Source organism: Pagrus pagrus (assembly GCF_965226575.1).
Source record: "Pagrus pagrus genome assembly, chromosome: 16".
Taxonomy (NCBI): domain Eukaryota; kingdom Metazoa; phylum Chordata; class Actinopteri; order Spariformes; family Sparidae; genus Pagrus; species Pagrus pagrus.
This window is the reverse complement of record NC_140200.1, coordinates 17813408-17837796: the sequence shown is the minus strand read 5'-3', so window position 1 is coordinate 17837796 and position 24389 is coordinate 17813408. Positions and strand designations below refer to the sequence as shown.

At 41.5% G+C, this 24389-nt stretch overlaps 1 protein-coding gene across 12 annotated transcripts in view; it reads left to right on the top strand.

Annotated features, from left to right (window-relative positions):
• The window catches only part of syne2a (spectrin repeat containing, nuclear envelope 2a), an 82076-nt gene that overhangs the window by 7803 nt on the left and 49884 nt on the right, over positions 1-24389 (top strand). For 6 of the 12 annotated variants that reach the window (XM_084378339.1, XM_084378346.1, XM_084378343.1 and 3 more), the window contains exons 6-50: positions 21-113; positions 313-509; positions 876-1075; positions 1353-1453; positions 1617-1706; positions 2009-2122; positions 2219-2356; positions 2658-2822; positions 2967-3079; positions 3228-3396; positions 3517-3613; positions 3730-3935; positions 4098-4250; positions 4426-4563; positions 4661-4762; positions 4963-5130; positions 5304-5462; positions 5555-6316; positions 6693-6827; positions 7263-7418; positions 7545-7711; positions 8016-8337; positions 9436-9551; positions 10015-10132; positions 10333-10499; positions 11054-11204; positions 11296-12182; positions 12310-12459; positions 12553-12703; positions 12810-12968; positions 13471-13638; positions 13766-13867; positions 14067-14270; positions 14514-14719; positions 15089-15196; positions 15593-15890; positions 16139-16294; positions 16452-16790; positions 16917-17053; positions 17370-17499; positions 19052-19219; positions 19324-20808; positions 21999-22172; positions 22967-23122; positions 23204-23445. In XM_084378339.1, the coding sequence (XP_084234465.1) occupies positions 21-113; positions 313-509; positions 876-1075; positions 1353-1453; positions 1617-1706; positions 2009-2122; positions 2219-2356; positions 2658-2822; positions 2967-3079; positions 3228-3396; positions 3517-3613; positions 3730-3935; positions 4098-4250; positions 4426-4563; positions 4661-4762; positions 4963-5130; positions 5304-5462; positions 5555-6316; positions 6693-6827; positions 7263-7418; positions 7545-7711; positions 8016-8337; positions 9436-9551; positions 10015-10132; positions 10333-10499; positions 11054-11204; positions 11296-12182; positions 12310-12459; positions 12553-12703; positions 12810-12968; positions 13471-13638; positions 13766-13867; positions 14067-14270; positions 14514-14719; positions 15089-15196; positions 15593-15890; positions 16139-16294; positions 16452-16790; positions 16917-17053; positions 17370-17499; positions 19052-19219; positions 19324-20808; positions 21999-22172; positions 22967-23122; positions 23204-23445 (9917 nt within the window). Of the gene's footprint in view, positions 1-20; positions 114-312; positions 510-875; positions 1076-1352; positions 1454-1616; positions 1707-2008; positions 2123-2218; positions 2357-2657; positions 2823-2966; positions 3080-3227; positions 3397-3516; positions 3614-3729; positions 3936-4097; positions 4255-4425; positions 4564-4660; positions 4763-4962; positions 5131-5303; positions 5463-5554; positions 6317-6692; positions 6828-7262; positions 7419-7544; positions 7712-8015; positions 8338-9435; positions 9552-10014; positions 10133-10332; positions 10500-11053; positions 11205-11295; positions 12183-12309; positions 12460-12552; positions 12704-12809; positions 12969-13470; positions 13639-13765; positions 13868-14066; positions 14271-14513; positions 14720-15088; positions 15197-15592; positions 15891-16138; positions 16295-16451; positions 16791-16916; positions 17054-17369; positions 17500-19051; positions 19220-19323; positions 20809-21998; positions 22173-22966; positions 23123-23203; positions 23446-24389 lie in introns of all 12 variants that reach the window. The other 6 variants (XM_084378342.1, XM_084378340.1, XM_084378345.1 and 3 more) reach the window with 6 other exon arrangements.

The following is a 24389-nucleotide window of genomic DNA, read 5'->3' as shown; positions in this document are numbered from 1 at the left end:
GTTGTATTTGGTTTGTGTAGATCAAACTGGTGAACATCAACATCTCAGATATCATAGATGGACGGCCCTCCATCATCCTCGGACTCATATGGACCATCATCCTCCACTGTCATGTGAGTACCGATGCTAAACTAGTGCTCACACACATTCCCCTACTTCTACAATTGTGAAAGAGAAGAAGAAACTACAGCAACAGCATCTTGTACTACATGATTAATAACTTAAAGAACATACAGATCAGAAATATATGAGCCATTTCAAAGATACTGATCATTTGACATACAAGATATTGTTTTATTGTCTCTGTTTTAGATTGAGGAGCTGGCCAACACTCTCTCCTTCAGCTCTCGTCATTCCTCCCTCGACTCTCTGTCCAGCCTGGACTCCTGGTCTGGCAGCCCAGTCCCAGCAAGTCCGGTCCCTGGAGGACGGACTTCGCCTCTTCACAGACGCTTCAGAGTATCCGCCAAGAAAGCCCTGCTCATGTGGGTCAGGGACCAATGCCAAAGGTGGTTTTTCTACCATATATATGAATGCTTAAAATTGAATCTTTATCACTGGCAACCTGAAAAGTTTTCTGGGCAGCATGGTGGCACTGATCCATCACAGGAGGAATGACAGTTAGTCCCTGACCTGTCTTTGTCAGGTTTGCATGTGCTTCCTTAGTTTGCATGTCTTTTCTCTTAATCAACCTTTGTCGTAGCACAGTTCAAACACATGCAAAACAGATGGACAAGCTAAATTGCTTGTTGGTAGTAATGATAGAGTCGAAGCAATAACTGAACAATGACTGATGTTTTGCGACCACTTCAAGACAGACTGGCTCAGACCCTCTTTGGTGCTTTCTTCTTGTTAATTTGTGTTTATCTCTCTAGGGTTGGCTGCTCTGTCAGTGTGAGGGACTTCAAGTCAAGCTGGAGAAGCGGAGAGGCCTTCTTGGCCATCCTGTGCTCTCTCAGACCACAGCTGGTGGATCTCTCACTGGTCAGGTCCAGAAGCAACCAGGAGAACCTGGAAGAGGCGTTTCACCTGGCTGAGAGGGAGCTAAACATCCCCCGCCTACTGGAGCCGCAGGGTGAGGCTCATTCAGTAGTGACTTATACTGGTTCTCAGTATCTTTAAGGGAATCCTTTAGCTATTTATGTATTTACGATAATTCACTTTGTTCACCCATTTCACTACGGACAAAACTGTGTTACCTTGATTTTTATACATACTGTAGGATGAGGTGAAACCTGTTGCTTCAGTGGGATAGTCAGGTTAAGCAACAGATTCCTGCAAAGCACTTAGGAAAGGTAGTGTATTATTTTTCATCATGTGTAAACCTTTCTGTGCCTTTACCTGAACCTCAGATGTTGACGTGAAAGACCCCGAAGACAAGTCCATTATGACATATGTGGCCCAGTTTCTGCAGTACTCTAATGACATGCCATCACCTGATGATCATCTGCAGGTAGGAAATGAAACCTTTACTGCAGAACTGACTTCATCTACAGCTTCCCTTCTTGAACGTTTCTGTCCCTGTTGCATCTCTTTCTTGTTTGAACCCACAATCTCCTGCATGAAACAAACCTTTTCTGACCTTGCCTTTTCCCCCCATGGTGGCATTGGTGCAGCTGTTTCCTCTGGTCCAGCCCTCTTTTCTCTCCCTTGAGAACTTGCCTGCTCACTTCACTCCAGCAGTTGCTGTCTCACCAATACGTCAGGTAGCTGTACACTGGGCAAAGAAGTCCTTCTTCAGTTCATGTTTATCAGTCTTTTTAAAAGTCTTTCTTTCACTCTGTTGCATTGATGATGCAAATCTTATTGACAAACAATTCAGCTGCTGTTCATAAGATGGATGGCTATCAATGCAAAGGGCTTCTTAAAATTTGAAGGGGTCAAAATCTCTTTTCTCTGAAACCTAGTTGAGGCAAACTCTTAGGTCTGTTTGAGTACGGCACATGCTTCTTACATTTAGATTAACACGGAAACGTTATTAATGACAGTTTGAATTTTGAAAATGTAGGTCTCTCCAAGTGAGCGTGCAGAAGAGGTGACCTGCTGGCTGCAGCAAGCCTACCAGGAGCTGTCAGAGTCGCAGACAGCTACAGAGAAGTCAAGCTTTGCAGAAAAATATCAGGTAAGGTGAAGCAGAAGAGCTGAGAAAAGAAAACACTGATCTGTGTCTACTATTTATTGTTGTTTTTAGAAGTTTAAACTGTTTTTGGATCATTAGGTGTTTCAGAACTTCGCTGATTCCTTCACTGAGCAGAGGAAACCAGTGATGACCCTCCTTGCTTCCATAAGACGCCGTCCTGAGATGAGCCAAGAACAGTGTGCTCTCAAGGCAGCATGGGATCGTTTAGAGGAGGAGGTGAGGAAATCTACCTCAGTATAATAAGCAGTATGGTCATTCTCTGCGCCCAGCAGCTTTTAGTCACTTAAAGTCTTGCTCATTTACTGCCTCCTTTGCAATTTTTTAAACATGTTTCTTGTGTTAAGTGTTTTGTGTTAGTGCATTTGTCTGGGCAAATCCTCCTAAGGCTGCTTTTAATCTGGAAATTGGCTCCTGCTGAGTCACTTCCTTTATCTCCAGATGTGTTAGAATCATTAGACAACGTTACAATCAGCAGGTTTGTGCTTATACCAGGTTGTTTATGTGTGTCATTACTCAGCTGCAGAGACGTAAAGCAGACCTGGACTTGAGCCTTCCTCCTCCCCTGGACTCAGTTGTCTTGTGGCTGCAGCGAGCGGAGGCAGCGCTAACAGAAGAGGGAGGAGGAGTGAAAGATCATGCAGATGCTGGCAAAGAAGCAAGAGTTCAACAGGACACACTAAAGGTTATTTTTAATTTGAATCAAAAATCGAAATGTAACATTTCCTAGACAACTCTGAAGCGGCATCTATGCTATCGGATGAGAATGTCACATCTTGTTTTTTTTGTGCTTATAATCGCTTAAATTGTTTGCTATTTTTTTCTTCAGACTTTAACTAGGCAGATGAGCCACCACGTCAATATCCTTGATACCTACCACAACATGGATGACTCAGGAAATGTAGAAGTGCCACTAGAAAAGTTTGATGAGATAAAAAGACGGTACGTGAAATAATTATTCAACTTCCGTAATTACAAATTTGATTAAAATTAAATCCATAAATCTTTAAGTCTCTATTAAATGTATCTGCAGTTCCGCTCCTATAAAACACCTACGTAACACATTCACACCTTCTTTGTTTATAAACAGTTTAACCGATATCCGAGTCACAGCCAAGTACCAAGGGATTAAGTTGGAATACCAGGAATCCCGTCACACTGTTCTGGATCTCCTGGGTCGCATCACTGCTAAGCTTCAGACCTGGAAAGCTCCCTACAGATCTCAGGAGACAGTACTTGTGCTTCTGCAGGACTGGCACGTAAGTATCTGAAAGAGCTGGATATAAAACCTTGTAACACCAGTTCCAAAAACATACCAATGGTATAATGTCAAAGTCAAAAACAGCAAAAGTGATGACTTCTGTTGGTTTGTTGTCTAGGACACAGTGGAGCGGCAAGGACTGCTTTTGATTCTAATGGACGCTCTCCAAAACCTGAAGGAAAAGGCGAATGGTTACACCAGCAAGGCAGCGCTAAGTATGTGCTAAATGTGTTTGTTATACGAGTTCTGTAAGCTCAGTCTTATCCTTTCATGAACATTTTTTATTTTCAAAAGGCAAGAATTGACCTCCACACACTCTTCACTCCCCCAGGTGAAGGTTCCCAGCTTGTCACTCGTCAGGTGAAGGAAGCAGAAAGCGAAGCTGAACTGGTTGCACAGGCTGTGACAGCTGTCAGGGGGATGATGGAGAGGGTGGTGTCCGCGTGGGAGACCTACAACAACTGCATCACTTCTCTACAGACGTGGTTGGCACAAAAAATACATTCGCACACCCAGTCTCCTGCTGCAGGGACGCAGGTAATCTCACCTTTATTTGGGAATTTTGTCAATGAATACATCTAAAAGATTCCTTTATGACTCTCACTATTAAGTCTAGTGTGAAAGCTGCACCAACCAATGTTAATGTGTTAGGTTACTGTATATCCCCTTGCGGTAAATCACAACTGATGGTTTCTGTAGGGTATGAGTGAGTGGACGTCATGTCAGGCTAAGCTAAACGAGGCAGGGAACTTACTCATCGAACTGACAGAATCTTCAACCAGCCTCGCTCTGGCTGAGCAACTCAGCAAGGTCAACATGCAGTGGGCTGAATGCATGAAGAAGACAATGTTTGTAAGTATGCATGCTCTCATTGCTCTTTCCATTGTAGTACAGATTTTTAATGGGTACAGTTCAGATGAAATTCATGTTTAGGATTTTAAATGTTCAAAATGTACCTTCTTAAATAGTGTTGCAGGACATAAAGACATAAATAAAGGTTGTTACTCATGAAGCACGTCTTTCTTAGGAAGTATCATCAGAGCCCAGTGTCGGTCCCCTCTGTTTTCAAATGGTGCATTCACTGACCCAGGAGGCCAGCCAGCTTCTGAGGCAGCCACTGGATGTGGCCTCTGTCCCACTGAAGGCTAACAGACAGAAACTACAGGTTGGCAAAGTTACAAGTGGATGGATAAAAATAAACAGACAAATATAGACACAATTTTTAGTTAGTCTTTCTGAAACCTTATACTTTCTTTTATTAGCTACTGAGTAAGAAGATGGCCGACGTGGACCTTTCATCTCTCAGTTCATCCCCAGACTTTCAAACAAGCCACATAGAGAACCTCATGCAAACTCTCCCACAGGTACTATGCTGCAAAAAGCTGTGACTAACTGTGATGCATTTGAACATCATTTCATTTTCCAGTTTTTGACTATGAATTGTTTCAATCAAAACATTTCCATAAGATTAGTTATTGGTATATTATCCTATTATTGGTATTATGTTGTAGTATGACAAAGTAAGGATAGGCTTCACTCCTAATTGCTTGTATATGTACATTAGATGCTTGCTGAAGCAGAGAGGAGCTGTGGAGAGCTGCAGAAGGCTGCATCCTTGCTGGAGGGCCATCTGGCTGAGCTGGATCACTGGAGCACAGAGGCCCAGGACTGTCACCAGCACCTAAAGGAGAAAAAACACAGAGGACGCTCTGCAGTGGAATCTACAGCCAAAGTCAGCAAATCACAGCTTTCTGCACCTTCAAACTAGGCATTATTTTGTTTTTTCATTGACATGACTGTCGCTCTCAAATTGTGGATACATTTTAGAGTCTTATTTGGTTTTGGTCCATAAAATGAAACATTACAGTACAGATAATCAAATATAGGCTATATTATCTTTTCTAGGTCCTGGTCTCCCGAGGCTGGCAGCTGGAGAGCCAGGTTGTAATGGAGGGACAGGATCTGCAGGACCTTGTGGCACAAGTACAGAAAACTTCTCCTCTGCAGCACCTCAGTACTTCTGTCATGCAGGATAGGATCTCAGAGGCAGTCTCTCACTGCCAGGTGAGTTAAATCAATGTAAATAACCTTTTTAAGTTCTTCAACACTTATATTTATATGAGATAATAATATTTGTATATGTTTTATTTTTTCAGGAGATTCTTGAGAGGTTTGCTTCCCTTGGGTTTCTGCGACATGTTGAAACAGCTGATCAGATGCAGAGGCAGCCACAGTCGGGTTTTTTGGTTGTGGCCAGAACCAAACACGTAGACCAAGTTGGAAATGTTATGCTGCAAACTCAAGACCCAAATCAGGTTTCAGCTGAGAGCCCATCTCAGACGCCTCAACAAAGAACAAGAGGTCTCCAAGGCTGGCCTGAAAAACAGCACGTGAACACACAGGAGGAACCATCCATTGTTATACCACATGTTCAAATCCAGATGCTGCCTCAGCGTTTGGGGGCACCAGGGTGTCATATTCACTCTCCTCTTGCTCAAACTGTTAAAGAAGCGGAGCAAATGACTCAGCCACAGTCAGTTTCCAAATCACACACTCAAGTTTCAAGTCCGAGTCAAAATGATCAACTTCTCCCTGCCTTAACCCAAGCTCCTGCTGGATCAACTTGTCCAAAAAGTCCAGTTCTGTCAAGTCCAGTTTCTGAGGAAAAGGAAAGCTCATCTTCTCCACAAATCCACATGTCAAAATCCAGAATAAGGGTGAAACCAAACACTCCACAAAGTAATAAAACATCTCCACAGCCACCGGTTATGGTCCGCAGTGAAGTTCACTCAAAAGCCCAGTCGATGGCGAGGAGCAGACTGGAGAAGGCCAGGTTTCGTCTGCAAGGACGCATCCAGCAAGCCATCAAGTTATTTGGTGGCAAAGAGATTTCAGAGTCACAAGCAAAAAGGAAGCAGGTACAGATTTAAATATTATGGATATAGTATTATTTATTCATCTTCAGAAAAATTTCTCGACAGCAAAAGTAAATGAATGAATAGTAAATACTTTGAATTAAGAATATAAACGTAGTTTCAGATAATTTTTTTACCATTTGTGAAAAAGGAACTTTGCACTTGCTAATAATTGTTAATCAAAGTGATCATTAGGCTGGCTTTGCACCCACTTGTTACTTAAAGAAAATGCTTTCATGCTTAAACATCCAGACCATGGAAACTCAAAAATGTAATTTCAGAATTGGGACATATTTTTTAAAGGTCTGTGGTGTTTTGCTTTGCACAGCTGCCGGTTTTGTCTGCGTATGTTTGTCTAGCTTTGTGTCTTTCTGTGCAGAGAGCTTTAAAGATTCTGCAGCCTGTCATCCTGGAGGAGTTCCTGGTTGCAGTGGAGGGTTTTGGGGCCTTTTGCACTGGGCCCCAACTCCAGGACTTGATGCTCCTGTCTGACTCAGTCAGAAAGCAGTGGGAGGTATGACAGAGACCGTGCACAGAAGACTGTTGCACCTATAAGTAGGGGTTCAGACACCTCTGTCACGAAGAAAGGTTTAACTGAGCTTTTGAACCAGTCTAAAGGCTTAATCATACACCATACAATATATGTATACCATACTGTATACAATATATACAGTCAAAACCCAAAAATATTGATTTGAGAGTAAGAGGAGACTGATACCAGTGTCATATCTGTTTGTTGAAAACTAAAGTCAGCCAGAGAGAGAAACCTTAGCTTCATTCAACTTTTTACGTACAGTGTCTTACTTTCTGATTTGTCCCACCTGTAACACTGTTCATCATCATAACTCATAACATAACCCATTTAATTCAGTAGCTTTAACCGCTATGATATACCATGATAACTTATCACTTACATTTTTCTTAAGTGTCTCGTTTGTGTCAAACTCAGGATGTACGCAGAGAAATGGCGGCCTTTGTTCCTGTCTTATTGTCTAAGCTCAGAGAGGGAGAGCAGTCTTTATCTGTTGTGCAGTGTGAAATGCAAACTAACTCCCTGCATGAAGCCACTGACCAGACTGACCTTGACTCTTTGTTGCAACAACAGGTATCTGCATAACTCTGTAACATTTGTATTAACATCTAACTGTGTCGTTTGACTGACTGTATGATCTGGGAAATGTTAAGATAGCCAGAAAGAAAGAAACTTGATTTTAGTTCACATGTTTTCCAGGCCGTCATGGACGACACTGCATCTGCTGAGGAATGTGGTGAAACGCTCCAAGAGCTGTGTGAAACACTGACACCAAGTGAATCCTCCTGCCTGGAAACAGACCAACTGAGAGAGTCGGATGAAGCACAGGAAACACAGCCCAGTGACACAGTGCTCCCATCTGACTGGTAAGATAATGCAAAGGAGAGGCAGCATGAGGTGTAATACATTAAAAATCAACACATTTAAAGATCCACTCCACACATGTATTAAGGCATATAATAACAGTGTCTAATTAAAAACGTATAACCATATTCAAATCCTCAAATGGGCACATCTCCCACGTTGTTTTATTGAAGCAGACAGCTTATTTATTAACCATTGTCACTCTGTAATCCCTCAAGTCTATTAATCTTAATGAGCTGCCTGTAGGACTGAGTGGTTCTAACCGTCCAACATTGACCTCCCACTGATGAACACTTCTTAACTCAGCAGGGGACAGCAGCTCTGGGGTAACACCCCGCTGAGAGCGACTGGCATGTCGGCTGACACACAGCAACAGAGCAACAATCTCCCACATAAACACAGCGTGGACAGCCCACAACAAGACCTGTCACCTGTGGGAGGCAGTGGGGATGTCGTGAAGTTGCGAGTTCAGGATGTCCCAACAGAGAGCGAGGAAGACCTCACACAACACAGCGGCTGTGGGTCAGTGAAAGGTCTGAAGCCGTCACTTCGAGCCAAAGAGCAGTCGCTGAAAGTTCGTCTGTTGCACATCCCTGGGGGCAATCAACAAACCAAAGCTCAGATACAGGTATGAAAAGGGCTTTTATTTAGATTCTCTTAATTTTATGAGCTCTATAGGTATGTTATTGCTTTTAGGGCTGCAACTTATGATCATTTTCATTAACGATTAATTTGTCAATTATTTTCACGATTAACTGATTGTTAAGTGTTTTGTTCAGTGTATAAAATGTCAAAGATTGGGAAAAATGCTCATCACAATTACCCAGAGCCCACAGCGACATCTTCAAATTGCTTCTTTTGTCCATCCAACACTCCCGAAACCAAAATCAAAACCCGAAGACTCTTCATTGACCATCATAAATGACACAGAAAGGCAGCAAATCCTTACAATGAATAAGCTGGAACCAGCAAATGTTTGACAGTTTTGCTTAAATGATTCTTGACTGAAATGATTTATTGATTATCAAGACTGTTGGGAATTTGTTTTCTTTTGATAAACTCAAATCAACCAATTGTCAGAACTCTAACTAACTGATTTGTCAGCTCTGAGTTTCAGCGAGAAACAACGATTTGCATTTTTTAAAATTTGAAGAACTTTATTTTGTTGACCTACCGAAGGTGTGAGTGGTGAATCCACTCTTCTTTGGATGTATCAAGTATTTAGATTTCAAGCTTGAGTTTTGTTTTATAGGCTCAACAGTAGATCATAATAAAAACTAATACAACATATGACATAGAATTTATGCTTTACATTAAAGAAAGAAAGGGAAAGCTTTACAGTCCTCACTTGGATGCAGCCTTTTTATTTGAAACCCTGGACATCAGCTCGATTTTTGTAAATATATGCTTATTCTGAATTTGATACCAGCAAAAAATCTCAAACAAGTTGGATGAGGAGCAACAAAAGACTGGGAAAGTTGTGGAATGCTCCAAAAACACCTGTTTGGAAGATTTCACAGGTCAACAGGGTCATTGGTTACAGGTGATAGTATCATGATCCTCCTGGTCAGAAAAGAACTCAGCAGTCTCATTGGCTGTGACTGACCTGTAGAAGTCACAGCACCAGCTGAGGGGCACTAATCCTCAGTAATTGGATCGGCATGCTGCTCCATCTCTTCCTCTGTTCCTCGCTCGGCTGTTACAATCTGGCTCTCCCATCTCTCAGGCGGTTGTCAGAGGCAACACTGTGGAGACCAAGCAGGAGGCAGAGTGGATGGTGATCAGAGAGACAGACGTCCCACCACAGGAAGAGCACTCCTCCATACAGGAAGTACTGGAAAGGTGTGGGTTAATACCGCTTTCTCTCCTGATTTTTTCTATTTTTTTAAAAACTTTTTTGCTTTTGTTTAAAGAACTGACAGCATGTGGAACTACGTTTTAACCTGACAGATTATTACAGTAGAACATAATCCAGAATTTAATTCTAATATTTATTTGCCTTTCAGGAACATCTGGTTCAGCATCATCCTTTCAAATAGATAGTTTTTTAACAAATATTTACATTTCATTGTGGATGTACAATGTTATTGACTGTGTAATCCATTTAAACAACAATATGATGCTGCAGACATTACATTCTTCCATGTTCCTTATTATCACTGTAGTGAAATAAGAATAAAAGACAACATAGTGCCATGAACTTGATGTCACAGATTTTGCAGCATGCTCTGTTCCCATGTAGCCTTTCAGTGTCACAAATGAATCGAATGTTCTGTTCAAACAGTGTGTAATTCTTTCATTATAGGTACAGAAAGTCCTGCTCCGAGTTTCAATCTCAACTTCAGAAGAACAAGCAACATTTGGAGTTTATTCTGAACCCAGTCACCGTCTCCACCTTGCAGAACCACAAGAAGCAACTACAGGCAAGTTTAAGCGTCATTTCAACACTTAACATTCATATTCAGATATGTTTTGATCCATCTTTTGAAATGGTCCACTCAGTGCAGAGTGTCACTTACATTTGCATTTCTACAACCGAAAACGAAATAACAGTTAAGCAGACATTTGTTCACAAGGTCAAACTTCACAATATCAAATAAATGCTGTGATTCTTTGTGAACAGATTTTAAAACAGGCGACGGAGGCGCTATGGTTTGAGTTTGAGCTCCAGTACGCCCAGCTGTCCCAGTGCTCCCATCTGATGACCAAGGAAGATAAGAGTGAAGCGGAAGTAATCTGTGAGCGGCTGACTCAGCAGTGGAGAGTCCAACAAATGTGCCTACAGAGCAGGTACAGTACATCTCCCAGATTAATCATTAAATATTGACTCAGAAGACAAAAGCACATTTGTAACACTGTTCCTTGTTGGTCACCTTTATAAAAAAATACCTTACAACGGACATCTTTGACTGACAGATACAGTACACCAGTCCCTGGCCATGTAAGAACAGTGTTATTGGTTTTAATCATCAACCCTATCAAATATATTGCACAACTGTATTACAGATATAATACATAATGTTTCTGATTTTAAATGTCTAAAAACAACCTTTGTTATAAATTTCCTTGAGTTCTGTATTAAGATTTTCCCAAATGCTTCCAATAATGTTCAAACCCAGAGAGAATCTGTAATTTTACTCGGTTCTGGGGAAAAACACGATGCATCAGAGAGGAAGGAAGTCAGCAAGCATGACTAAACATAACGTGAATAAAAACTTAAAAACATTACCTCCTCTGTGTTTTGGAGCTTGCAATGTTATTCCATGATCCTTATCAGCAGGTGGAGTTAACTAATACCAACTTATCCTAACGAGTCAAGTTTCTTTTACCTTGGTTTGTGTCAGGATGACATCTGTAGAGAATACTGCAGACCAGATGGAGTCTGCAGAGGATCAGATGCAGATGATTACAGAAAAACTGGACCGGATCCTCACAGAGTCCTTGGACATCTCCTCCTTCACCTTGGCTGATCCTAGACTGGTGTCTGATTTAAAGGTACATCTAAGCTGTTTTTAAACAATTAGCACTTTAATTATGAGAGTAAAATATGCAGATATTAATCATAAACCCTTCTTGTGTTCCCCAGGAAATGGACGACAGACTGCAGTCGGAAATGAGAAAGCTATCAGAATTAGGCTCTGAAGAGGAAACACAAGGGCCAGACGCCACATCCCCTTCACTCATCTGCCTGGCTCTCCACAACAGTGTCCATCATCTGGAGCAGCTCCGACAGCGGCTGGAGAGAGTTCAGTCAGCTGCCCAGGCTTTGGATCACTTCCTGGCCACAGTGAAGGAAGTCAAGGCTGATATCCCAAAACTGCTGGCAAACCAGGACCCCAGCAGACAGCAGGACGATGCAGACTGGGAGCAGCAGAGACACTCTTGGCAGACAGCAATGCAGCAGAAGTTGCAGACTGCTGCGGAACAATCTGATAGTGTTGACAGCACTTTAAAGGCAGTGGGGATAACTCTGACCATGGATGGTGCAACAGTGGCGTGCCAGGATGTGTTGACATCATTGTCCCAGCAAGCTGTGGATGTGGGAAAAGAGCTGATGAGTGTGAGGAGGGAGAGAAAAGGTGAACTGTTTCCAATGGGAAAGGAGCAAATCCAGGAGTTGAATCCTTTGGAAATACGTCAGATAAAAAATGGGGATGATTCATCGCGGGAGCAGCAGCATCCAACTACAAGTAGGATGGAAGAGGAGTCAGGGATGGAGGCCAAAAGGAGTAGGCTGGAGGTAGATACAAAGACACAAAGGGAGGAAGAGGCTGAAACACGGAAGTCTGATGGGGGTCTCTTAGAAGCCAAGGACCAGAGAAGAAGAAGAAGCAGCCAAGTTAAAAAAGAGGGAGAAGAGAAGGAGAGTATGGTCCAGAGGAGAGGTGCCTTGTTAGGCACACTGAGGGAGATAAAGGAAGCAGCTGAGCAGCTGGGGTTACAGGAGCCCACCCTGCCTGCTCTGCAACAGAGGTACAACACTGATCTGGGTCATAAAACAAATCATTCTTAGTAGGAGTGAACAATTAATCAAAATATTATCAAAATTGTATTATATTATGTTCCCCTTGTCTAGTAATGATTGTGTCCTCCTCTGCAGGACGCGTGCCTTGACTGAGCTGAAAAGTCGTCTTGCTGGCCGCCTCGCTGAGCTGCAGTACATACAAGATGCATCAGAAATCCCTGATGTGAGTCAAAACCCAGAAATGGAGGATGTCTGGGAGGAGGTGACAAAAGCTGTAGCTGAACGGTAAAGAGAGCAAATTAACTCCTTTGTGATTTGCTATGATGAGTTATAGTTGTTTGCTGAGTCTGTCTTTGTTGCATTATGGTTCACATGCAGGCTGGAGCGGTGTGATATCCTAACGGAGCTGCTGAAGAGGTTTCAGAGCATTCGTGGTGAGCTGAGTGGGACACTGCAGAGGGCAGAGAGTACCATCAGTGAACAAGCTTCCTACATGGGGAGAGACAACCTGCACAGACTGCACACTAAGGTATACTACAGTTAAACTGAGATGATGAACGGATGCAACAGAAACTAAATCAAAATAATTTATTTGTCCCTGGCTAATTGTTGACTACTCTGTGTGTTTGTTTTAGGTCCAGGAAACAAAAGCAGAGCTCACCAACCTTGGGGACGGCATAGAGGAGGTCCGCAGTGTCTGCAGGCAGCTTCACACTCACTTACGTCACCTCCCAGAATGCACCGTCGTCCCATTTGAGGGTGAAGCAGATGCTCTTATGGACCGCTGGCTGGATGTGAGTTCTGTCACTGTAAAGGTGCACTATGTTGTGCGTGTGTGTGTGTATATATATATATATATATATATATACACACACATACATATATACATATACACATATATGTGAATCATATATATATATATATATATGATTCACATATATGTGTATATGTATATATGTATGTGTGTGTATATTATACACACACATGCATATATACATATACACATATATGTGAATCATAAATATATATATATATATATATATTAGTATTTCACTCTTTGACTCTGTAACTACACAAAATGTATTTCTCCTAGATATCCATTATCACTGCAAATATCTCATTTCTAAGGTCTAAGGTAAATCCATGACTGTAAGCAGGCAGAATCTCAATGGCAGTAATACAAATTAAACAACAGGATACATGTGGCGAGTGAAACTTTCAAAATAAAACAGGAAATAAATTAGCTTAAACCCCAAACCATGACAGTTCATTCATTCCCAGCTCATATTCTTGCAGATATCAGAAAGAACAGATTCCCACATTGAAAACCTCCACCATGGGCTGACTCTGTGGGATGGCGTCCTCCAGCTGGGAGCAGAGGTGGAGAGCTGGACCACCAATAAACTGGCAGTATTTGCTGAATCTCCGTCCTTTCAGACAGAGGAAGACATCAGGGCCTTGCAGGTGAAACAGTCTTCCTGTTTTATTTTGTAATGCACAGGTACAGACCAGTTTGGACAGCCTTATGGGAGGGAAATGTTCTTCAGATTTATACTTTTAACAAAGATCATCTCCTTTTAACTTCGTTCAGAATGAGATTGTGGCCCAGGAGGAGAATATGGAGCGTTTCCACCGAAGAGCCACTGAGATTCAGACGCTGCTTCAAAGCACAGAGCCTCCTCTGGAGCTGCAGGTACAGCATGTGATTCAGTTTCCTGTTTGGGATTTGGGTGCTTCAGGCTAAATTACTGTAAAGCTGCAAGGATTGACAGATAGAGTGTATAAATATAGTACTGGTTTAGTTTTCAGCTCCAGTTTAACTTGTTGAACTGAACTGTTGTTGTGAAATGTTGATGCCACTGTTTCAAACTTCAAACTTTTTTTTTGTCTAGATTGTGGAGACTCAGCTGAGGAAGAAGATGGAGCAGCTGAAGGAGCTTGTTTCTGAAGCTGAGGATGTTTACAGGCAGATGGTGGCTGCTAAGGGACAAATTACTGCCAGGATGGATGAATGCTTTAACTCCCTTCAGAAGATTCAGGACTCCCTCCTCATGCTGAGTGCTCCAGATGTTGCAACGGTCCTTGCAAAACTCAAGGTGAGGGCCTGGCCTGTGGTATACAGTGACGCACATTGAGGCTGAAAATGAAAATTGAAGAACTGTGCCATATTTGTGTAAACAAAAAGATTGTTATTTTTTATTTTGTCATATTCACTGTATTTTTAATGTGTGAGAAGAGCTAACATCTGATAAAGAGGTTAGTGGCACATGAGGTTGCAACATTAGATAACTGATGCTTTAAAATGCTTTTCACTTACAGTAACTTATCCTCCTTTCCAGGATTTACTTTATGAGCTGCAGGCTCAGGATGAGCAGGCAGAGAGCCTGCTGGAGCATCTGCGTATTATGGCCTCCATAGCAAGTTCATCCAGCCTAGAGAGTCTGTCTGGGGACGCGCAGCAGCTGCAGAATAAAGTCAGAAACACCCATCAGCTCTTCTCAGAGGTGGAAGACCAGACTCAGAGAAATATCCAGGCTCTGGACAGGTAGCTATACTGTTTTTGACGGAGGAATAAGATATATGAGTTTATTCAGGCAGTGCTTGTTAGTAGGATGAACTAGTTGTCGGTTTTGTTGTTTTCATGGGATTTGATGACAATCAGGACAATACAGAATATCACCAAATGTATCCCGGAAACTCTGAATGTAACAAAGTTTGAGTAAAATCAGTCTGAGATTAATGCAGTTCTGTAAGAGATTAGGAAAAAAAAAAGACAGCAGGACAAGTTTGACTTGTTTTCTGGCGTCTGTCCTGTAATGTTCTTGACGCTTTAATCTACCGTGCATTGTACATACTTTCTATAGGTGTGTTTGTGTCATGCCTCGACTCATACTGTATGATCTTTATGTTGTAGGCTGCAAAGTGAGTGTGAGCATTTGGAACAATGGCTGCAAACTGTTGAGGATAAAGCAGCGAAGGAGGAGGATCTTAATCTCCTGCAAGAGGAAGTGCTTCAACAAAGGTCAACTGTTTTCTGATTTCAGATATATGCTGTCAGGCTCTGTATACTATGTATATTTAGTTTATAGTAAGCTACAGTTGATATTCTCACTAAAAGATAGTAACATTTTCCAAAATACATAAAAAACAAAAGAAAAAGGGAGATGCAGATCTACTAAGTTAGACCCAGAGTTTTGAAAACAGTTACTAAAATCTGTAGAAACCAGGAAAGAAAGTAAGGAAATCTGCAGTAGATAGACAGTTTACTTAAGCACAGAGCCTGGAAAATTGTAAATAAGGGGTATGATTAATGTTACAACTTATTTTTAATGGTCAGTTTTAGTTCCCATCACTAACATTTGAAAGTGTGAATGACCTGTAACTGAACATCAACACTGTCCATATTATTCCTCTGCAGGGTGAGGACAGAGGCCCTCAGTCGGCTCGTGTCATCCTTACAGAGCAGCACACTCCAGGAGTCTCCTCTGGTGGCAGAGAGCAGCAAACTGTTGGAACGATACGACATCTTTCAAACCAACGTTGTGCGTGGCTCCAGTGTAAAGCAGAGCTCTCCGAGCAGAGATGTCAAGGTGATTCAGACTCTGTCCAAGACAATTCAGTCCTCCGGTGGAGATCTGGGACAAGTTGTTGACTCTCCGCTTGGTGAAGACCTCGGCATCCAGAGTCCTGTGGCGCAGAGACTTCACAGTGCTCAAGTAAGAGAGCATACTCAGTTTCTCTACATATCTGACAAATCACATATTTTCAAACAATATTCACTCTATGTATTGTTAGCAGCCACTTAAAATCAATGACAGTGAACACATGACAGGCTGGGTCATTGAAAGGATACTTGAGCTCACCTGATGAGGAATGTCAGACAAAAAAGGTTGAGAACCACCGGTTAATTAAGATAAATGATAAGCTGTCTGACATCGACTCGGTGTCCCTGAAATGTCCACAGGGTGTGTGTTCCCGCCTCGAGGAAAGTGTGTGTAATGAGGAACATTTTGGCCAGTTGCTGCAGGACTGCCACCATAAACTGACTTCCCTGCAGGAAAGGATGTCAGCCTGTCAAACTCAGAAAGACAGCTCAGCTGGACTGATCACAGCTCTGGAGGTGAGGTTCATTAAGCAAACTGATGCAGTTAATCATGTATAAGCTCCCTTACGTTTCCACTCACCATGATAAAAGAAATTTTTAAGAGGCCACCTATATTGTATTTCTGTTTATAAGAACACACAGCATGTTTATCTCTCACTTCTTCACTTTGCAGGCTTTGCTACAAGAAGTTGCAGACATAGATAAAGACCTTTTACAAATTGAAACACTCAAGGACTCGATCACAGCCAGTTCCACGGCCGAGGCCCAGGCCAGCTTCTCCCAGCAAGTCGACGACCTCCAAAACCACAAGAGGGCACTAGACAGCAGCATCAGAGAAAATCTGGCGCAGCTCAGACAAAACGGCAACCAGAGAGTTCACCAAGTGGAGCAAGAGGTCTCCTGTGTACAGACAGCGCTGAAAGACCTGGTTGAAAATGTTTCAAATCTGTGTGAGAACCAGGGAGTGTTGCCTGATATCAGCCAGCTCAAACAGCAGTGGAACACAATACAGGTATTATTAAAAGATCCTTCAAAATGTTGCTTTTCCCTGAATAAAAGTATAACAAGTTCACGGACTTGTGAACAAACGCACCGTGTCATCGAAGGAGCATTTATCTCCCCTCTCTCTCTGTCTCAGGACTATGATACCAGGCTGACAGAGTTGGCTGCAAGTGTTGACGGCCTGCAGAGAACTGGAGAGTTGAGCATGACAAAGGAAACACTTCCCGCAGGTGTCAATTTGACTGTCGCAGCAGTTGCTAAAGACCTTGATAGGTACTGAACCTTGTTTCAAAACAGATAAGTCGCATTCTTCACATTGAGAAACTCAAAAGTAAGCTTTTGTAACCAGTTGGTCAACACCACAACGATTCTAAGACACTGGCATAAGAAAAGTAAACAAATAACAGTGTGGCAGAGAAAATCTGATTTCTTTGCATAGACTTTTAGACTTTTTTTTATTTCCAAGATGACACTTTGTGAAAGGTACATGAACACACACAAGCTCAAATTGTTTCTCGCCACAAGTCAAGAAGAATTTCCCCCGAAAATCATTATTGTTCTGTTTCTCTCTCTTGTGTTCTCACTGCAGCCTCAGGTCCATTTTTGAACAAAAGAAACAGGAGTGTGCTGGAAACACTGCCAACAGGGTGAGACAGGTGATCAGTCAGCTGCAGAAGTTGAGCCAAACGGTTCATGATGAACCATCATCACTCAGCCAGGTAAAACAACCTAATGTGTCTATACATTTGTCTGTTAATCCATTTATTAATGAACAGAATATTAACAAATATGCAAATTCATAGTTTCTCTTTTTATTCCTAATGACGATAAAAATCTGGGAAAACAAGTCACAAATACTGTTTATATTTTTAATTAATAAAAAGGTTCTGGAGTCTTATCGCTTTATCGCTTGATATGAAATCTGAGTATGTGTTGTCCACTCTGTAAACCACATCAGCGTATTCATGTTCTATAAACAATGCAGGATAAGGTTATTTCTTAACATCGTCACTTTTCTTTTCCACTTAGAATACCATAATGTAGCCTAGAGAGTCTTGTCATTAAAATGTAAAAGTTCTGAATAATTTTCCAAAATAAATAGTATTTGAACAGGCCCTTAACACTGTTGTTTGTTGTCTCCAACTTTTGAAACACAAGTTCAAGGGAACAGTTCTCATGAATGATGGTAACTCTCATCCAGTCCCTGTGGGCCTGCACTTTTTTAATACCAAGACTATTATCTTTTGCTCTCTGGTTTAGGATAGAAACCAAACAATGTTTCTTCCTAGCAGGACTTTAAGGTCTGTAAGCTGTTCTTAACCTGCAACAAGTCTGTCCTCTACTCTTAAATAACACTACAGGGTGAAAACTTATTTTCTTTGTGGTACATGGTGAACATAATAGTCCTCACAGGGAGGTTGTGGCGAAATTGCTCAAAGGTTTGGTCCTTGGCATTACTAAAGATCACGAACATGTTGGAACTCATTTACCATCTGCCAAAATCTCTGAAAGCTTAACTCCACCAGTGCTATTCCTGTTTTGCCAGTCGTCTTTTCTTCTCTTTGTTCATTTACAGTGATAACATTCATGTCTATGCTGATAATGTTGATTGCATTATATGACAACTATCGGATTGATTGCCATGACATTGTGTACAAACATTCATGGTGGCCAGAAGATCAAGCTCCAGTGACTTTAATGATCCCTTTATTTTTCATCTAGCGCTAACAACTCTTCAAACTATTCTCATATCCCTTGAAGTACGTATTTGTACATTCACTAGCTTTTTTACAAACATTCATGGTTTCCACAGGATAAACCCTAATGATGTTAGTGATCCCCTGACTTTTCCTCAAGCGCAACCGTGAGCTTCATACTTGGGTTTTCTGTGAAATGTCACAACAGCTATTTGATGGATTGCCTTGAAATTCTGTTGACACTCATGTTCCTAACGGGATACATTTTTAATAACTTTGGCAATCCACTAATTCTTCATCTGGCACTGACCCAGATTTGAACCCTTCCAATGCTTTAGCTTATGACCAAATACTTGCAAAAATAATGACATTCCCATCAACTTCAGCTTTACTTTTCATTTTGTGGTTATTAGCAAATGATAACACACTAAACTAACATGGCAGCAACTGCAAACATCGTACCTGCTGGGCACCGAAATAGCAGACGGACAAGCAAAGGTGTAAAAAACGTATGTGGGTCACCTGTGGGAATGTCTATTTTTGAGTTTATATATCTGTCTATGTGTTCTTATAGGTAGCTCTGGATGAGGGCTTGTGGCGTCAACAAGCTCTTCGTGAAGTACTCTCAGAGCGAGACTTTCTTCTAAACTGTCTGGGAACAAACGTGACAGAGGAACTGGAGAAAAGTGTCTCAGATGCTCTCAATGAAACACCTGCAGTTGAAACCTTAACTAAACACCTGGTGAGTCTCTCCTCAGACACAGTCCTCTATCATCCAATGTAATAATGAAAATAATGTAAAAATGTTTTTATTAATATTTCCAATCAATTAAATGCGTTCCACAGGTCAGTCATGGTCCTTGTGAAGGGGAACTGGACAAAGGTGTTGACACAGCTTTTAAAGGAGAAAGTGATGCACCACATTTAGCTTCAGCCGCTGAAACTCCGGCTGTGTGTCCTCGTGCCTCTCCTTCCCTTTCTGCAACAGATGACAAGGAAAACTCCGAAAGTGGTCCGAATGACAACAAAATTAAAACCCAAGGCACTTTGGAAACAACCAAAGAAGATGCATTTGTCCCTCATCAGTTTCCTTGTGCAGATGATTTCAAATCAACAGCCCAACAAGAATCACATCAGCTAACATCAACTCCACCAAAAATGAACTTGACAATGGATGATACTGGAAATAGCTCGGAGCCTTTAATGTCAGGCTCGCTTCCTACTCTCAACAAAAGTTTAACAGCTCTGCAAGAGAACGCTGAATCATTGCAGGAAGACGCTACCTTGACCCAGGACTCAAAATTGTCGGCTACAGGCACAGACAGTACCAAAGAAATCAATTCAGAACTCTGTGTCAAATCCCTGGTGGGATCCCCAGCCACAAATCCAGACAAATCCCCCCTTTCGACCCCTGGAAATGTGTCTGAATGTCTAGCAGCACAAACAGAGACGTTTGAGGCAGTTACAGATGCTGAAGAACAAGAAAAACATTGTGAGGACAACAGCGCAACCCCAAAGAAAGTGTTTACAATAGTGTTGGACATTGAGCCGCAGGACATGCAGAAAAATAAAAATGTTGGTCGAGGTGTTATCAGATGTTTTCAGGGAGCAGTGCTGTACGATGCACAATCAGACACATTTAAGGCCGTTACTGATGCTCAAGAAAGGGGGAAGTGCTGCGAGGAAGTCAGTGTGAGACCAGATGAAGTGTCGCCTGAGCAGAAATCTGGATTCTTTACAACAGTAATTGGTCCTGAATCTGATGACACAGACTTGAAGCTCCATCATTTAAAGAGTGCATTAAGCATGTCTCAAGCATCAGACTCACTACCAGAAACCCCTGCGGCATCAGTAAGTACAGAATTCGTCGAGGTAAAACCCATAAGTGCCGAATTATCATGCAAAGAAAACCCAGAAGCCTGTGACCTAATTACCAGTGAGGTGTTGAAATCCTCCAAATTATGTGGAAGGTTTGCCAATGCAGTGGAAACAACATATCCGGATGTCAAACAAGAGCAGATGACAGGTTTCTGTCACACTCAAGAGCAAACAATGATCTCAGTTGTGGAGGGAGATGCCTTAACCGGAACACAAATACCTGTTGGTGACAGTAAACAGTGGACTGCTGCCAACACTGTGCAGAGCACAGGTACAGGACATTTGGAGACGGCAGAGGGAGAAAACATTGAAGAAGCAGCAAGTGGGCGTGACCGCCCAAAGTCCAAATGTTTGAAAGTGCTAACAAGACGAGTTAAAGCGACACCGCTAATAGAAGAATGTAAACTGAAGGTACCTGCGTCGCTGGAGGACATAGAGGTGACACAGGGACAGGTAAATATTAAATATATATTCTGTGGATTTTGTCCTTTCAATCTTTTGTAAGAAACAAAAATGTTGATAAATTACACCAAGGAAATATCCCCCTACAACTTAGCCTGGTGTAGCTCCTAAGACACGAGATATAAAATGAAAGCAGAAGATGTAAAAATAAAGACAATAAGGCAGAGGTATGGGTCTACAGACAGCAAGGTCTTCCCTCACATCAAGACGATGAGTATCAGGAAAAGCCTCCTGGCTGTTATATGTTAATATCTGCAGAGACAGTTTAGCCCTGTCTTTTGCATTTACAGTATATCCTGAGGTGACCACTGAAAACCAGACTTAACGTAATGCTAGCGATGAATGCACTGCCTGTCACGTTACAAAGTCGATTTGTGGAGCTCTTCAGTTTATACATGCGTTTGGATGGTACAAGTCAAAGGCACTGAGGAATTCCTAAGAGAACCTGTCATTATAGTGAGTAATAACCTCGTGCTTTCTCTGTGTATACACCTAACATTTGTTTCCAGGTGTGAATGTAGAGTGTCCTGAAATGTTCCCCAAAATTTGTATTTAAGAAAGCACTAATTGGCTTCCTGACCCTAATTTGACTTTTCTCTTTTTTAAATTCCAAATTATTAAGATTTAAAACATTTTTAAAAATGAGGAATTACATTTTTTTTTTTATAATTTAAGCATCTCAAGATTTAATCAGGAAAAACCACACTAGAGCACTTATACATTATTCTCCTTCGTATAGTTTTTCCTGCAGCGAATCAGAAATCTGCTGCACGTTTTCAAATCCCCTTCCTGCTCCACCTGCACTCTGCTACAACATGCGTATTGGTCATGTCCAAAACATTTCAAAAGGTACCTCCCATGTTTGTACAGTCTAGTAGCCGTGCAGTAATGTTTTGGTGTCTAACCAAGTTATAACAGACCAATTATTTCTTTAAGAAGCAAGGGAGGATGCACTTTTTAGATAAATAGCTAGACCAAGTCTTTCTCCCTCAGGGCAAACTGCTCCCTACTCAGGCACATTCTTGTGTTAACTGCACTGACTCGCCTGGCTGCTGTCAGTATAGTAATATTTACCAGTGTGGAGCGGGGTAAGAACAGGACGCTCTGTCATTATCTATGGACAAACAAAGGGAAAGAAGGAGGCTAAAGTGTGACACAACCCCTGTCGTCTGTGTTCGTAGCATCAGATCCAAGAAAGCATGGAGCCTGAGAGCATGGAGCCTGAGAGCACAGCGCCAGGTTTGGCAGCTGAGGAGACGTCTGACGGATCACCAGAGTCCTGCGAACAAGCGTGCAGCATGCAGGATATTTTGTCTGAGATCCAGAGCTTGGTGGAAAGAAGTAACATAATAAACGTGAGTATTAGATGTGCAAGATTAATCGACAAAAAGTCAAAATGATCTGATTCCAGCTGTGTGTGAATATGTTCTGTTTTCTTTACTACTTTATGACAGTAAACTGAAAACATTAAGTGTTCTTTATGGGTATAGAAATGAAAATCACCAATTAAACATTCAAGTGTTATGAGTTTAAATGTAATTGCATTTGTTCAAGTGTCCAAACAAGGCCAAGAGGTCAGTTTTAATTGTATAAATAAACAGTGAGCCAGATAAGAGCTGGGAGTGTTTTGATGGATGTTTGTGTATTCCCATGATGCTGCTGACAGGAAGGTCCACAGGAAGGATCTAATGAGGCTCAATGATTTCCTGCAGGGTCATTAGTGGGTTTAATCGCTCACAACATCCAGTCTGTGACTTGCCCAGCCAAATTTTATGTTATTTTTATGTTTTATGTATTATTTTCAAAAAGACTATTCATCATGTAGACATGTACAACCTTGAAAAAGAAGACCATTAAAAGAGGCACACTAAGCCTGAAAGAAAGGAATTTCATTTGGTAATTACTTTCAAGGTCCTTTCAAGGCTGCAATTAGACTAATATTCCTTAATATTTATAAAAATCATAAGGACCTCCAAGACACTCTCTTCTAGAACATTTACAAACCATTAGACTCCCTGATGAAGGCTCAATGCTGACATCTGAGTTTGTTTTAGGTCTAACATGAGCATGCCATGACAATAAAGGGGTTACATGTAACAAGTTTTTTTTCACAAGTAGATTTCTCTTTTTATTCTTTATCTTGTTACAGCGCACACCACACATTGATTTGAACTGGTACCTGAAGTCCTCTCCTGGTGAACCCGAGATTCGATTAGTAAGAACTGTTCAAAAAGTCCTGGCATGTCGCTATCAACCAGCACAGCTCGATGTCACTGCAATGGCCAAACAGCTGCAGGAGGCGGAGGTATGTACTTCTGTTTCACAAGTAATTTAGGGTAATGTTACCAGCTGATGTCAGCTGATGTTGTTTGTCTTTCTACTGTAGGACTACAGGCACTCTGTACAGGAACAAGTGGCCACCATGAAAAGCACAAGTGCTACCAGGATTTGTGATGAGGGTGCCCTGAAAAGTGTTGAAGGGCAGTGGAGTGCTGCACTGCTGGATGCCTCTGCCACCGTGCAGGTCAAAGCAGCACAGCTGGATCAGGTCAAACAGTATCACAAACAGATGAGGATCATCAGAGCTCTGCTGGAGGTTCTAGATGCTGAAAAGGACAAAATGAGCTTGTGAGTAATCCTTTGATCCTTTATAAATAATTTAGGATGTTTTCACACCAATAGTTCAGTTCATTTGGTCCAGAAAAAGAAATCAAAAATATATATAGTTATATTTAAGTTCTGGTCCGGTTCCTGTTCACAGTGACTTTTTAGAAATGAAACAAAAAGAGTAAACATGATGTTAAACAGCCTGACATGTAACTCATTGATAAGACAGTTATGATTTTGAGCATTATTAGACTGCAATAGACCACACTTTATGAATGAGAGACCGTCTTGCGATGGGATCACACCAGCTGCGACACACGTCAACATGTTAACATGACTCAGTAGTCATTAATACACTATTACATGTGGACATTAAATAATGTAATAACAACTACACACCTTTGAAGTTTTGTGTGACACTGTCACACTGAAAAAAATCTGTTTACATACAGAGACACAAAAAGACAAACACCTGGCAACATACTCAAAATTGATTCTGTGGTTGTTCCAGATTCAGTTGGCGTCTCTTTGACCACATTTTGATGACACACACACACACACACCCAAAGTAGAAACATTACCAGCCGAAGCTTGCTAATAATAATTAACAGGTAGCGTCAGGATGAAAAGGAGTCGTCTTGTATAGTAATAATTCAGAGCTTATTACTGTCAGATTTCTGCCACTCACCTTTAATGGACTAAATAAACTGAAAAAGTACTCTGAGTAGGATACAAACGCAGCCATTTTAACAACTTCTGACCCCTTAAACAGGGAAGATACATATGCTGACTTGCGTAGGTGTTACAGTATATGGTAAGCAAATATTGCATAAATTTAGACACGACTTATACAGATCATTTTAAAATCACTTCCTGGTAAGATTTCATGATAAGCTGATGGATTTGTCAGTGTTTCAACTATGTACCATCACAAAATCCTGTGGTTGCTCTGCGTGCTTTCACAC